Below are 15,113 nucleotides of genomic sequence, written 5' to 3'. Positions count from 1 at the left end.
TTTAGTCTGTCTAGCAAGACTTCACAAATGTGTAGAACTAATTGGCTAGTAGAAGAATAGTGCACTCGGAATAGGTACAAAGACTATTATTAGAATCCCTATTGAAAAACCAAGCAATTGCCAATCATGTAATAATAGGTTAGTTTTTGTCCATTTGTTGTATCTTTAATTTTTTTTTGGGGGGGGAAAGTTGCATTAGAAATTACTTCACCTTTTTACACCTATTAATAAATACCTTTTATTTATATATCACCTTTTTATAAATATTTACGTAAATTATTAAAAAGAAAGGTAATTATTTTAATTTAATTGTATGGTTGAACTTATTACAGTTTTATGGTTTACCGAGATAAAAATCTATTGTTTTTAACATTTTTCTAGTCATATTTACATATGCAGCAAGATAGGTGCTGATGATTTCCATCATCATTTGTTATTTTTATTCATCAGTTCAAGAAAATATTGAAAAAAATAATTCTTAACATTCTTAAAATACTGACTTTTAGGAGTTTGCACCAAATTTAAACAGCTACCATCAAATTTTTAACTGTTAATTTGGCACATACTTCAAAATCAGCACTTAAAAAATTAAAAGTTATTTTTTAATTTTATGTCAAGATATTTAAAAGTTTATTTATTAATTTTTTTAAAGTTTTTATTTATTTCCTGATAAAAGTTCATGTTTTCCCATTAGTGTGAACTGGCAGGTTTTAGGTTGACGATAAAAAAAAATCTTAAAAATCTTTTGAACAATCTGTTGCAGAATATTGTGTAACAGTATTGTGGTATAGGCGTTGCTTAGATATTATGAGAAATTAAAAAAAAAATTTCATCATGTCTTGTGCTTAAATTTGTTGATGCATCATGTAGGTCAAGTCTCCTCCATAAACCAAAAATAGGCTTGGATTAGTGATTATGAAGAGTTGAGCAAGAGATCTGAGAAAATGTATCAGAACTATGAAATTATTTATACCACCTCATCACTCCTGATTAGCCAGTCACTTCTCTATCACGGACATTGGGTTGTCCACTTATCAAGAAACTGCATTATTGTCATACATGACTTCCAGTCACACATTATTTGTATAACTCATTACAGTCTCTCTGTAAACTTTGTAAAATTGATTGATGATGGATTCTGAGTGGTTTGTAGTGTATGACTAATAGGGGTCTTATGATTGAGCATACTTTGCAGCTGGACATTATTTTCAATCGAAGCAAACATTTTCAGTAATTGTTATTAAATCCATAACAGCAACACAGATGTTTTTCTACTGCTGCTAGATTTATACTTAAACCCATACTATACTCTTGTACTAAGATGACATCATTACTATTTATGAGGGCAGGTTGGAAAGTAACTTCTGTTGTGTAGCATAACATTAGTTGTACTGTTAGTGGTGTTGTCATTGACATATCAGCATACTCTCTGAATCAGTGTGCTTCCAGCTGTGTTAATTTAAGCCACATACTATAGTCCGTTGGCTTGTTATAACCTAAAAACAATGAGTGCTGCAACAGAAAATTCTGCAAAATATGAGGTGCATGCTGTCATAAGATTTCTTTAGGCATAAAATATTTTGGCAGTAGACATCCATTGTCAGTTGTGTACTGTGTATGGCCCAAATACGAACGGTGTAGTGTGGCAGTAGGTCTGAATTTTAAAAAATGTAAGGACAAACATGCATGAAGAAGAGAAGAATGGTAGGCCTCCTATTGTGAGTGATGATCTTGTCAGTGAAATTGATGAAAAAGTGCGTGAAAATAGAAGATTCACTATCTCTGAACTTTCCGAACAATTGCCGCAAATCTCTCATATGGTTTTATATGAGATTGTCATCGATAAATTAGGTTACCAGAAGTTCTGTGTTCGGTGGGTTCCAAAAATGCTCACAGAGATCAATCAAACCAAACATTCAGGCTCTGCATTAGACTTCCTTTCATGTTATGATGCAGAAGGAGAAAGGTTTTGAAGAAAATTGTGACTTGGGTGGCCTATGTGAATGTCAGAATGAAACAGTAGTCGATGGTTTGGGGCTATACCAGTTCTCCGTGCAAGTCAAAGAAAGTCAAACTTTGTCAGTGAGGAAGGTTATGGCTGCTGTTTTTTGGGATGCCAAGGGAGTTATAATTGATTTTATGGAATGTGGTACGATGATTACTTCAGCAGTCTACTGTGAAACTTTGAAGACACTTAAATGAGCCATTAAAAACAATTATTGCGGTATGCTGTCATCTGGTGTGTTGTTCTTTTTCATGACAGCGTTCATCCGCATAATGTTTGAGGAACTTGAATCAAATCCAATGGGATATTTTTGATCATCCCCTTACAGCATTGACTTGGGGCTGAGTGATTTTCATCTCTTCACTTACATGAAGAAATGGCTTGCGTCTTATCACTTTGATGACTATGATGAACTTCAAAATGCTGTGAAAGGTCAGCTATATACCCAGGCAGCTGAAATTTTTGAAGGTATTTGTAAATTAGTGAAATGTTTTAAATGGTGACTATGTTGAAAAATAGTTAAAAGATGTAGTTTTTAAGTTGTATTTAATAAAACTTTTTATCTATGCAGGTTTTTTATTCATAGTCAAACGGAGGTTACTTTCCGAACCGCCCTAGTATGTACTTAACATGTTGCATTAATTAATAACAAGAGTTAGTTTTTGGATAACCTTTACATTTAATTTACTTTTCAATATTAAGGAGTTTCATTTTTTGATTTTTTTCTTCCACTGATAACAAGAATATTTTGATTGTAGCAGTATGTTGTTGGCAGGGTTGTGAGGCAGTATAACCTTATACTGCCATGCGGTAGTTTATATGTTTACCAAGAGTTAATCATAATTATTATAAGTATAGTATCAATAGAGTGTATTGTGATTGCACAAGAATATGATTTTTCCTACTTTTAAATTGTTTTTATTTTTTTATTTTTTAGTAAATCTTTGGAACACTTTCTTATTGTCAGTGAAAGCATAGTGTCATTTTTTTGCAAATCTGATGGAATGATATTTTAGTGTAGTTGTATGTATCGTGGTAACCTATTTTTTTGATTTTGCCATTAGTTCCATGATATTCTGTAAAATGTTTTCTGAATCATATTTACTGTATATGTCAATATGAAAAACATAATCAGTTCTTGTTTTTGTCCACTGTAGTTGGTGATTATATTAACATAAAATGTAAACTTTTATAAAAAACCAAACAAATTCTATTTTAAAACTTTTTAAAAACCTGTTCAAACCATTTGAAGTATCTTTGCAATTATTTTTGGTTACTGGCTTTGTTATTTCACATTTGGATTAGGTGTCATTGTTGTTTACTTTTTTTTAAATTACAAGACACCTATTTAGAATGTGGTCGAGAGACTGTAGGATTTGAATTGGGTCTGTTTATTTAGTATAGCATTGACTGTTTTTGAACATTTATATATTTTATATTTATTACGTTGAAGTATGTTAAGGTGTGGTCTTTTATATTAAAAGACCACACCTTAACATACTAATATCCAGGTTGTTTTCAGGGTTGATGGGTTAATAGTTTGTGCTTGTCTTGTAGATGGTTGGTAAAACGTTGGATAAAAGGAATGCTGTTTTAAATAGCATTCACACTAGTTTTTAAGTACAAAGAACTTTTACAGTATTCATAGCAAAATAATCTATGTTTGCCTACTGTGTCTAGACTAGTCAAGAATGTGAATAGATCAATTTTTTTTTGGCCTTCATTGATTAAGGATGTTTCTAACAACATACTGTGTGAAGTTATCTTTTAAATGATCATTATATGGTAAAACATTTTATTATGCCATTAGTCTTATCGGTTTCTTTTACTTCATAAGAACTGTTTACAATCAAGAATCTTCTGATAAATTGATATATTTTATTAAACTTACTCAGTTTGGCTAAAAATACATGAGCTGTGATGAAGGCAAAGCCTAATTATGTCCATAGCTGTTATGCTTAGTGAGAATCATGTTTATGCAAATATTCTATTTCAGCCTGTTCCATTCTATGGTGCCCATTTATGAAACATGCTCTAAATAGTATTTTAATTGTTTGTTTTTTTCCCCTAAAATTTGAGTGCTTATTGATTGGTGTTTTCAGTCAAAAAGTTTGTGATGAATAACAAAAGAGAAGTATCCAATAGGTGATGAGATGCAAGGTACACAGTTATGCAGGTTACAAGTATACCAGGTTTTCTGAAACTAAAATTTACTTTTTATTATTCTGAATTTTTAGAGGAATATTACATTGGAAAAATGATTTGTATATTATTTGATATATTATCTTGCTCATTGTTATTTTATACAGTATGTATTACTTAGATCTCTGATTTATTTTCAGACTTACTTTCATTACGGTTACTGCTATTAATACTGAAAATATTTTAATACTAACTTTTAGTAAAACTTCAAAAGTTATATGTATTAAAGTACATTTTTTAGTAAGATTACTATTTTCATGTTCATATCTTCATGTTCTCTGGTGACTGGCGATGTTGATATTTGTTGGAATTAACCTTCTATTTCCTTCAGGCAGTGTTATTAGTGTAGTGTTAGATGAACACAGTTATGGTGTATACTTTTTCTCACAGAAATAAAAATTACTTTATTACTTAATTTTAACTTCAATTTGTTATTTTACTTTAAAATCAAAATTTGTAAATAATTGTTATTTTGGCATAATATCTTATTTCATTGAAGAACAGCCAGTTTTGTTATAAACTAGAAAAACTTATGATGTCAACAAAAAATACAGTCGTGAAATAAAAGTTAAAAATTGTATAACAGTTGAATAAGATCAACTATTTTTCAACTGGCATACTAGGTTTAGACTAGCATAGACAATATTAAATTATATATTTTTACTTATTATTTAAAAAAAAGTATTGTTTGTTGTTGATATCAATGTAAAAATAGTCATCGATGATGTATTTTATATGATATGAAGAATTCATTTTTTTTTTTTTTACCATAGTGTGTTAATAAAGCCAAATAATTCAGTTCCACTTTAATAAAAAAATTAGACTAAAAAAGAATTTGCTAATTGAAGAAAATACTTAATACAAATTTTTGTAACCAAATACCCTCAATAATCTTAGGCTATTACTAGTAGAAGGCAAAGCCAAAGTTGGATTGTCATATCAAATAAATTAATTGCTTAAACTATGTTATTTATAATTATAGGTCTTTTAACTTTCATTTATTTCTAATTTATTTTTTTATTTTGAATCTCAATTTCTAGATGACATTTTTTATATATGTTTTAGGTAGATTCCTATAGAGGGTCACGTACCCTAGAAGATCTGAAGGAGTATGTTGAAAGTAAGTTAAGCAGTGTGATCCATAAAGAAGCTGTTTTTACTCCACCATCTCATGTTGAAAAACCAGAATTACAATCTATCCTTGTAAAGAGTCAAAAAGGTGTTCCAGTAGATCTTACTGGTCCTGATTTTAATTCGGTGATTAAGTCTGGTTTCACATTTGTCAAATTCTATGCGCCTTGGTCAGTTTCAATAATTAATTATTTCAACATATGTGTAAATGATAATTTTTTTAAAGGATAGTCTGAATATTTCCAGTTGGTGTTTTTCATGTTATAATATTAAACAAATTTTTAACATGCAACTCAGCTTAGTGACAAAGAGAAAGAATTTCTATTTCTATTTCAGTTTTTAAATCTGTCAGATGAATCTATAACTAAAAGTAATTAAAGTTATGGAAATATTTAACTAGGTGTGATAAAAGTAAATAAAGTCTTTTAGTTTAGAGTAGTAATAAGAAGGAAGTCAAAAAATATCTTGCTTCTCTCCCAAAAAAAAAGATTATCAGTTGGGAGCATATACAGAGTGGCGCAAAGAAATTCTGAAAATTTCTTGCATTTGTGCAGTTTCTTTGCAATTTTGCATATTGTGGCACAATGTGTTCTTCGGGATGTTGGCAACTAACTCTTCAATCTGTGTTTTGAGCTGGGCAAGGTTTCTTGGTCTAGTCTGGTATACAACTCTTCAGAAGTCCCCATAAAAGGAAGTTGCAGACTGAAAGGTTGGGACCAGGGCAGCCAAGCGATGTTAGAGCAGTCCTTGAAATTATGTGATCCCCAAACAAACATCTCGCTGCTGCCATATATTGTCGAGCAGTGTGTGAGGTTGCTCCATTCTGTTGTAATCAGGTCTGCTGAAGGTCAAGATTTCTAAGAGAATGGAACCTAGGGACAAAAAAGCATGTTGACGTAACATTGAGACATCATAGTGAAAGCAGAACCCCCTTCATCTTCAAAGAAGTAAGGGCCTATCGCCCCATGACAAGAAAATACAACCATACAGTAAGTTTAGCTTTATGTAATGGATGCTGGTGAAGCTGAGCAGGGTTTGTTTGTGCCCAGTAATCGAAGTTCTGCTTTTTCATCTTATTCAAGTATCCACTTAAGTGAAAATGGGCTTCATCTGAACATCCAAAAATTTTCAATAAAGTTAGCATTCTCATGCTAACATGAGAAATCATTCTTATGATTTTAGACAATAGCTTTTCACAAAATTGCAGACACAATATATAGGTTTCACTTCTTGGACAATTCGAATCTTGTAAGGATGAAATTTCAGGTTATGAAATATTCTTTGCATGTTCTGACATCTGAACTCCAATGACAATACAATTTTCTGCACTGAATGTCGAAGACTCTTATCACTACAGATTTCAGAGCATCAATGTTTTCGTACATACAGACATGCCTATTAGTTTTTTCAGTCTCTTTAAAGTTACAAATCCAAGTTTTGTTGCACGTGAAGAAGGAACTTGACCGCAGGGCAGGATCTGATAGTGTTGCCAAAACACTCTTTGTGTGGCTGTCACACTGTCACCATGTCGGTAAAACACCCTTACGGCAACCGTACGTTCTACACCATTCCACTACTTTATCACAACTAAATGTCTGTTACAGCTTTACAGTTTAATGTGTCTCCCACATACGGTACGCCTTCAGGGCTGCAACATCAAATTCAAAATTTCCTGTTTCTCTGCACCACCCTGAATATTATTAAGGATATTATGAACATATATTATTAAGGGTAGTAAAAATTATATTGTGGTCCCTCTTACGTCACCAAAATCTTTGACAACAGTTGTTATTTTCTCTGACAAATTAGAATTCTGTTTAATTTAACTTCTGTCTAAGGAAGGGGATAGGAAATATTCTAACTATTGGAAGCCCTCTTTTCTAATTTTGGCAAAATATTTGAGAAAATTGTAGAAAAACAGTTAATATATTCCATACTTTACAAACCATAATTTATTATTCAAATTACAGCATTAATTTCCAATAGTTTCATTTAATTAATTCAGCCAGTAGAGCATGGTTAATGGTATGTGTAAAGCCTATTAATCAATGTAAACACCAGAAATTTTTTGTGAGTGACCTAAAGCATTTGGCTGTTTATGGTGATGCCATAGTTAGGTATAAATTGTTAAGGTACGAGGTGTTTTTTTTAAATGGTCTTAATTATAAAATATAAAACAAATTAGTGTAAAGAAAAGAGGGTTATAATATAACTAAATAGGATGATAGTATGTAAATGAGCAGAGTATTTCAGTCTATTACACACTCCTCTAGCTGTGGTTCTGGAACTGTATTTTTTTAGATCAAGTATTCTCCTATAGGCAGTTCCCTACTGGAGGAACAAACAAGATCAAGGTAGAAAAGGATTTAATCCAAAATGACTATTCTTTGTTTAGCCTCCGGAACCATTGTAAGGTTACTTCAGAGGATGAGTGAGGGTGATATGTATGAATATAAATGACGTGTTGTCTTATACAGTCTCAGATCGACCATTCCTGGATGTGTGGTTAATTGAAACCCAACCACCAAAGAACACCAGTATCCACGATCTAGTATTCAAAACCGTATAAAAGTACTTTACTAGGATTTGAACCTTAGAACTTCTCAACTTCAAAATCTGCTGATTTGCGATGATAAGTTCACCACATATCAGCTCTATGAGTAATGGAATGAAACAATAAACTAGGACTCAGCTAAAGGTAGTAGATGGTAGGAATGATCAAGGCCTTTGATGAAATAGAAATAGAAATTTAAAAAAATAGAGATTTGAAACCTGTTTAGGGCAAAAGATGGTTTGGTATGTGAGCAGCAGACGGGTAAGTCTCTTGATATTTATTGTACATTTAAATAAAAGGCAATGCAGGAACTGTAAAAGGATCGGCAGGGAACAAATTTTGTTAAAAGATAATTCTTAACATTTTGTGGAAGGATAAATAATTCAAGTAACTGGGAATGAATATAATCAGGTCTATTGTGAAAATACATCTTCAACACATGTACATAGCAGATAGTTAAACACACTAAAATCTTAACTCTGACTGAAAAACATTAACATTATTGTTATATTATAATACATATTGACTTTTTTTGTTTAATATTCAATCGCGTAGGGGTATGTTAGATCAAGTAATTTGGTGTGTGTTATTGTTTTTTCTTCTTCCAGTATTCTTTCATTCTTTCTGAAATGGTATTCTTCGTATCTTCCAACATCTTTGATCTCTTTGGTTGAGAGTTTTTCTTGAAATCATAGGTTTTCATTTCTCAGTGTCTATCTGATCTTTTGTCTGTTGGTGATGTTATGGTGTATGTTTAGTTCTTTCATGTCTTCTTGAGTGTGTTAAAACTAATTTGTCTTGGTTTTTTGTTAATGAGGAAGCCAAAAATCTTTATAGTCAGTCTGTTTTAGTATTTTGACGTAAAAGAAGCTGATTCTTCCTCATTATGTTTGAGAGTTTTTAGATTTTCCTGTGTATTTCTTTGTTTGGTATCAGCCTTGGTTTTGTAAATTTTTTTGCTGTTTTGGATTTTGACTTAATATTAATTTTATGATTAATTAGTGTTACTAAGTATGTTTTACTTCTATAAATATTATGTAAAATAAGTAATAAAAAGAATAAATATGTAAAAATAATTTTTAATTATTATAAGGGATGGCTGACACATAATGCCCCATCTAAACTTGCAAATAAAAAGAGGTAGTAAAATGAAAAAAAGTTGATGCAAAAAGTCATTTCATTTATTGCATAAACTTAATTTTTCCATGTAGCCATCATTTACGGTTGCACATTTCACCCAACAATAACCAGTTTTCTCATTCTGTCAGTAAAGAATGGTGGCAATCTTTCCTTGATCCAAGTCTCATTACACCTTCACTTTATCATCTGTGGTGAAATGAATACTCTTAATATCCCTCTTTAATTGTGAAAAGAAGTGAAAATTGTGAGGCACCGAATCTGGTGAGTGTGGTGGATTTAGACTGCATTCAACTTCACAAGAGTCTTGATGGTTGCATGAAGTGTGTTTGGCCAAGTACTATCATATTACAGAATTATCAGCTCCCTATATACATGGTATGTGTATTTGCTAAGGTGTTTTAACGTCTTTGTATCACTCAAAATTTACAGTCAACCAAGCTTCCAGGTTGACAAGTCTTCTTTCTTTTTCTGTTCAGCCTCTGGAACCATTGTAAGGTATTACTTCAGAGGATGAATGAGGATGATATATATGAATGTAAATGAAATGTTGTCTTGTACAGTCTAGGTCAACCATTCCTGATATCTGGGTTAATTGAAACTCAACCACAAAAGAACACCAGTATCCATGATCTAGTATTCAAATCTGTCTAAAAGTCTAAAATTTTGTTCTACTGTTATGTTCCAGTGCATTACATTTCAGCTACCCCGTGTAAATTCAAATAATTTTGAATTAAATATTTTCAAATGAAAATATTATTTCATATTAAAACATAGTTTCATTTTAAAATGTTATTTAATAGAAATTTGATTTATTATCAACTGCGATCGAGCCAATTCTTGCTTAATTGCTTTTGAAAGAATTTTGTCATCCTATTTTGAATGAATAGTTGTTTAAATAAGTTGTTTATGATAAAAATTGTATGTACAGTAATGTTTTAATACATTTGTACCATGAATATACTGTTTGAGATACACTGGGTTGGTGAAGTTCATTGCACAATGCCTACATCACAGTGGTCTAGACGAAAAAAATCATTCTACTCTAAAACACTTGTGTTTTTTTTTTGGATTGATGATTAATTAATTACATAAGATTTAAACTTTTGTGAGGGAATGTGGACTAGAAATTTTGTAGCTTATGAAAGATTTCATACATGATGAGGATTTGAAACTGATACCTTCCAGATCAGATGAAAAGATAAATCTTCCACGGGAGAAGGTTACTTTATAGCCTTCATCTAGATCAGGTGTGTCATTTTTTTACGTACTGCAACACTTTGATATATTATTACGTACAATCTTAACCCTTTGCCACTCCTGTGTCCTGCATTGCAGGCCATGGTGTTCTGCCAGTAGGCTCTGATTTGTTTGAGGGTGTGCTGTCCTGTCAGCTGTCGTATCTTGCATTGCAGGCCATCATAAAATTATTTCCCACTCTTTTAGTTATACTAGTTCAGTCATACAACTCTGATATTGTAACACATAGCACAACTGGTTGTAAATGCCTAATATAAAGTTCATGTCATTTAATCATATTTTAATTGCGTTATTTTGAAATAATCAGTTCTTTTAATTTTATATTTCTGTTTTAAAATGATTAAAGCAATTGTATTACAACTGCTGTATATTACTGAAATAAAAATTATTAATGACAGCTGCCTAAAACAGGATTTGGAATGAAAGATGGATATATACTTGTTACAAATAAATTTTTAATGTTCTAGTTGGTTTAACAATTATTAGATTATTTTCAAAATATGAATAATAAAATCAGATATACAAACAAAAAAATCAATTTTAAAAATATACAAAGTTATACTTGCTAGAAAACATATATACTCTCTCTCTCTCTAATAATAGTAAAATACATTTTTACGAATAATAATTTTTTTAATAATAGTAAACATACCTATGTACATTTTATACCGAAGTATATTATTGATAATTTGATTACTAATAAGTTGAGAATGTCACTATGTTGAACTATACTATTTATTATCAAACGAAAGAGAATTTTATATAGTACAAGAAAAAAAAAGATGTCAGTAAATATGTAATCTATTAAATGATGTTTATCCTAACTAATGTGTTGGAAGGTGAAAATAGTGACTTGCAGTACGTGACATTTCTAATGAAAAAAATTTTTATTTATAACGTAGCACATAATATTTATAGCTGTGTTAGTTCTAAATAGGCCTAATATATTGTGTCATGTTATGAACACATAAATAATTTAGTACAAAAGAAATAAATGCGAGAGTGTTTGGGGAAAGTAACCTTGGCTTGCAATGCTGGACTGGAGAGCTAACAGGACAAGTACATCATTTTTCATCAGAGCTGTCATTGGAGTGGATGCACTTAGGCTACAAGAGCTGTGGGGACACTTTACAAAAACTGTTTTGCAATACAAAGGATTAAATTTACACAAGAGACATTTGGAAAGTCCTCAGTTTGAAAATGAGATTGTGCAAATGTGACTAAATGACAATGATATTTATAAGGTATGATTCTTTTTAGATGGTATTTTGTGATGTTTTAGATGAATGCATTTAATGCTTGTTTGTGATAATCCAGTATAGCAAGCAAGTCTTGACAATTTCTGAAAAATGGATAAAATTGAAGTTCAAGCTGTTGTAAAGTAGTTTGTTTTAAAAGGATTAACTCTGATGAACTTACAAAATAGAATTGGATTCCACTTTATAGGATTCTTCTCCATTGTTTATGACTGTAAAAAAGTGAGCTGCTGATTTTAAACATACATACATAATGGCTGTACATCCGTTCCAAGTTGATAATGCTCAAAAACCTGTATGACTGATGAAATTGTCACAAAAATTCACAATGCTGGTATAAAATTGTTGCCGATTGATGGTACACAAGCTTGCTGACATTTCAAACTTTTCAATGGATTATGTCCACTACATTTTACATGATGTTTTAAGTATGAAAGCTTTCTGCTCAATGAGTGCCATGTTTAACAGCCAGCCAAAAATGTACTTGACCGAACACTTTTCAGTGGTGTTTAGACTTATTTAAACGTGTTTCTGCTGAGTTTCTTTGTTGTTTTATTACAGTAAATAATCATGGATTCATCATTACATGCCAGAGACCAAACAGAAATCCAAAAAGTGGGTGGGAGCAGGTGAAGTGCCTCAAATAAAGCAAACGTAATTCCAACTGCAGGAAAAGTCATGGATGGGATTCTTATGGTGTGGTTCAAAGATTACCAGGAAAAAGGCAGAACTATCACCAGGGAGATTGCACTTCACTAGGTGCTGTTTAGGCTAAATGGAAGCACTTTGTTTATGGCCAGACAAAGTGCTCTTTCACCACAAATTTTACCTGTACACACGTCTCTGATTTAGGAAAACTCTATGACCTACACCTCAAGTGCTTCATGTTTGCCGTACTTGGTGGATTTGGTGCCTAGCAATTTTTTCCAATTTCCAAACCTGAAGAAATTGCTGCTGGATGAAAAATCACTTCAAATGATGAGATCAAAGCTGGAGGTTAAGGAGGACCAGAAACATAAAAGGAGGCCTCAAGTCATTGTCTATGATGCAGATTGTCGTCTGTCTGAGAAGGAGGTTGTATTTCTCATATGGGAGCAAAACAGACTTGGATGCGGCAGCGTTCAAGTCAGGTTTTTGTTCAAAACCAGTAAATATGATGCCCAAAGGTATCACAGTGTATTTGAAGTAGGACCTAATCTATTTAACAAGTTTGTCACTGAGGGTCAGTTGTTTGTGGATTTCTCTTCTTGTAAAGGAGTACATAGGGCAGAATTCTGTCAATATGCTTCACTCTGTGCGGATTGTGTTGAAGAGAGTCACAAGTGTGAAGAGTTTCCTAAAACATCTGAGACTCCTACTAGTGTAGATTGCAGAAGATTGGGCAAGGATTGCACACTCTGTTAATAGTAAGGACTTTGTTTTTATTTTAGAGCTGTTGAGGTATATTTTAATTTATTGTATGTTTGAGTTTTGGCAGATAAATTCTCAAGGTGTGTACATTTTTCAGATTGAGTTAGATGAAATCTTTGAAAACAGGTTGCTTGATATAACTCTTCTGCAACATTTATATTTGTTACAGGGAAATTTGTCAGGTTTTAATCGTTTTGTGTAGTTGAATTTCTCTGCAGTTCTGTGTATAAGGACATTAGATTGTCTCTTGAGGCATGTTTCTGATACTAGTCATGAAAATTTAGAAAAGTGGTATAGATTTGTTGGTCTTGTTTGTAACTGTCACATAGTGCTAGGTGCTGTAAATGCTAAGTCATTTCAGGATTATATACTGCTTATTTTAAAAATTGTAATTTATCTTAAATTGTATTTTATCTTAATTTCATATTTATGTACTTATTTTATTTGAATGTTTTGTAGCAAATTTTATTTATGATTAACTTATGATGGTCATAATAAAGAAATTATTACTAGATAATCAAACCTGCTGTATAGAACAATGAACATATACGTAACATTTTGGCAGTTGTTTTGTGATTTTAAACACAACTAACTAGTTGCATTTTGTAGAATTATTTTTTCTTACTCTGTATTATATTTTAAAAATTGTGTTTGAATATAATTAATATCAAAAGGAAATATCAGTTCATTGAATTTATTTTGTTACTTTGTAGGGAATATGACTAAATCTTTGTTTCCTTGTATTTATTTTTAATTTCAATTATTTTGTTCTTTTTTCCTGGTTTTGTTTTTGATTTGATCTGTGAATAGTGTTTCATTGTATAAGTCATTAAATAGGTTATAGAGTGTAAAATTTTTGTATTATCATTGCAGGTGTGGACATTGCAAACGACTTGCTCCTACATGGGATGAACTAGCAAAAAAGAAATTTCCAAACCAGAATGTAAAAATTGCAAAAGTGGATTGTACATTAGATAATAATAGAAGTCTCTGTGATGAGCAAGAAGTAAGACAATTTATGATTCTTTTCAATTTTTCCAGCTTTATATTTTTCTGAACAGTGATCATTAGCTTATATTATAAATGTTAGGTTTATTATATGGACATAGATTTATTAGGTCATTAGTAATTAATTTTGTGTTGAGTTACTATTATTACCTAAGTTTTAAACTAACTTGAATACGTTTAGTGATGACTGAAAAGATTATTTTTATGATATTAATTTTTTCACACAGATTTTCCAATGTTCATACTATTCCCTGACTGTAGTTTATGATACAGGGATAAAACAAAATAAGCAAATAATATGTTGCATAATTGTAAAATGCCCAAAAGTAAGTAATTCCATGAATTATAAGAAAATTTACTTTGTTAAAATTGTTATTAAGATAATAATTAGTATATTTTCTAATAATTGTTATATTTTTCCTTTTTTAATTTAAAACTAATTGTACTAAGAGTAAAAAATTTATTTTACAAGAATATAATAAGTTTTTAACAATGGAATTATTCCAAAATGTGTCAACAGTATTGAACATAGAAATTTATTTTAGTTAGTGAAACATTTATTCCGATTATAGTCTTGTCATTAAATTCAATATAAATTTTTTTTATAACACTATATTGCTCTTGTTAAGTACAATAGATAAAGAAAAAAAACAAAAATAAATGTATTTTTAGATGCTTAATTGTATTTGAAAGTGGGATGGAACAAACAACCATGTCACATAACACAAACAGTAAAAAAAATATTTGAACCAACATGGTTGATTGAAGTAGAAATTACACTGTAGCTTCAGTAAAAAAAAGTAGATTGGCTAGATGGATGTCGGTTGAGTGATGGAAGTTATAAACAAGATACAATACAAAATCTAAGCCTACACAAGAGGCTCCAATTGTACAATGATGGTTAAAAATCTGTCCAATGTTTGAAAGTTGACATCACCAGTGCATATTGAGGGGATTTTCAGTTAGTAGTATCTTTTAGCAGAATGCACACCAAGTTTCGACCTGATGAGTTGATTTCTCTATGTTGATTATCTTCAGTAGCATATACACTCACATAATCACGATTTTAAAATGGCATAATTATGAGAGTACAATAAATAAGATGGCCAGATCGATTGGGATCAACTCAAAAGAACCATAAGAACTGCTC

The 15,113-nt window shown here is 31.1% G+C and overlaps 1 protein-coding gene across 1 annotated transcript in view; it reads left to right on the top strand.

The window, feature by feature from the left end:
* The window catches only part of prtp (thioredoxin domain-containing protein pretaporter), an 82,208-nt gene that overhangs the window by 56,083 nt on the left and 11,012 nt on the right, over window positions 1-15,113 (top strand). The window contains exons 6-7 of the mRNA XM_075382081.1: window positions 5,273-5,508; window positions 13,829-13,961. Coding sequence (XP_075238196.1) covers window positions 5,273-5,508; window positions 13,829-13,961 — 369 coding nt within the window. The remainder of the gene's footprint in view (window positions 1-5,272; window positions 5,509-13,828; window positions 13,962-15,113) is intronic.

The sequence above is a fragment of the Lycorma delicatula genome, chromosome 1 (genome assembly GCF_047948215.1).
Source record: "Lycorma delicatula isolate Av1 chromosome 1, ASM4794821v1, whole genome shotgun sequence".
NCBI lineage: Eukaryota > Metazoa > Arthropoda > Insecta > Hemiptera > Fulgoridae > Lycorma > Lycorma delicatula.
This window is presented reverse-complemented; position numbering and strand designations above follow the sequence as displayed.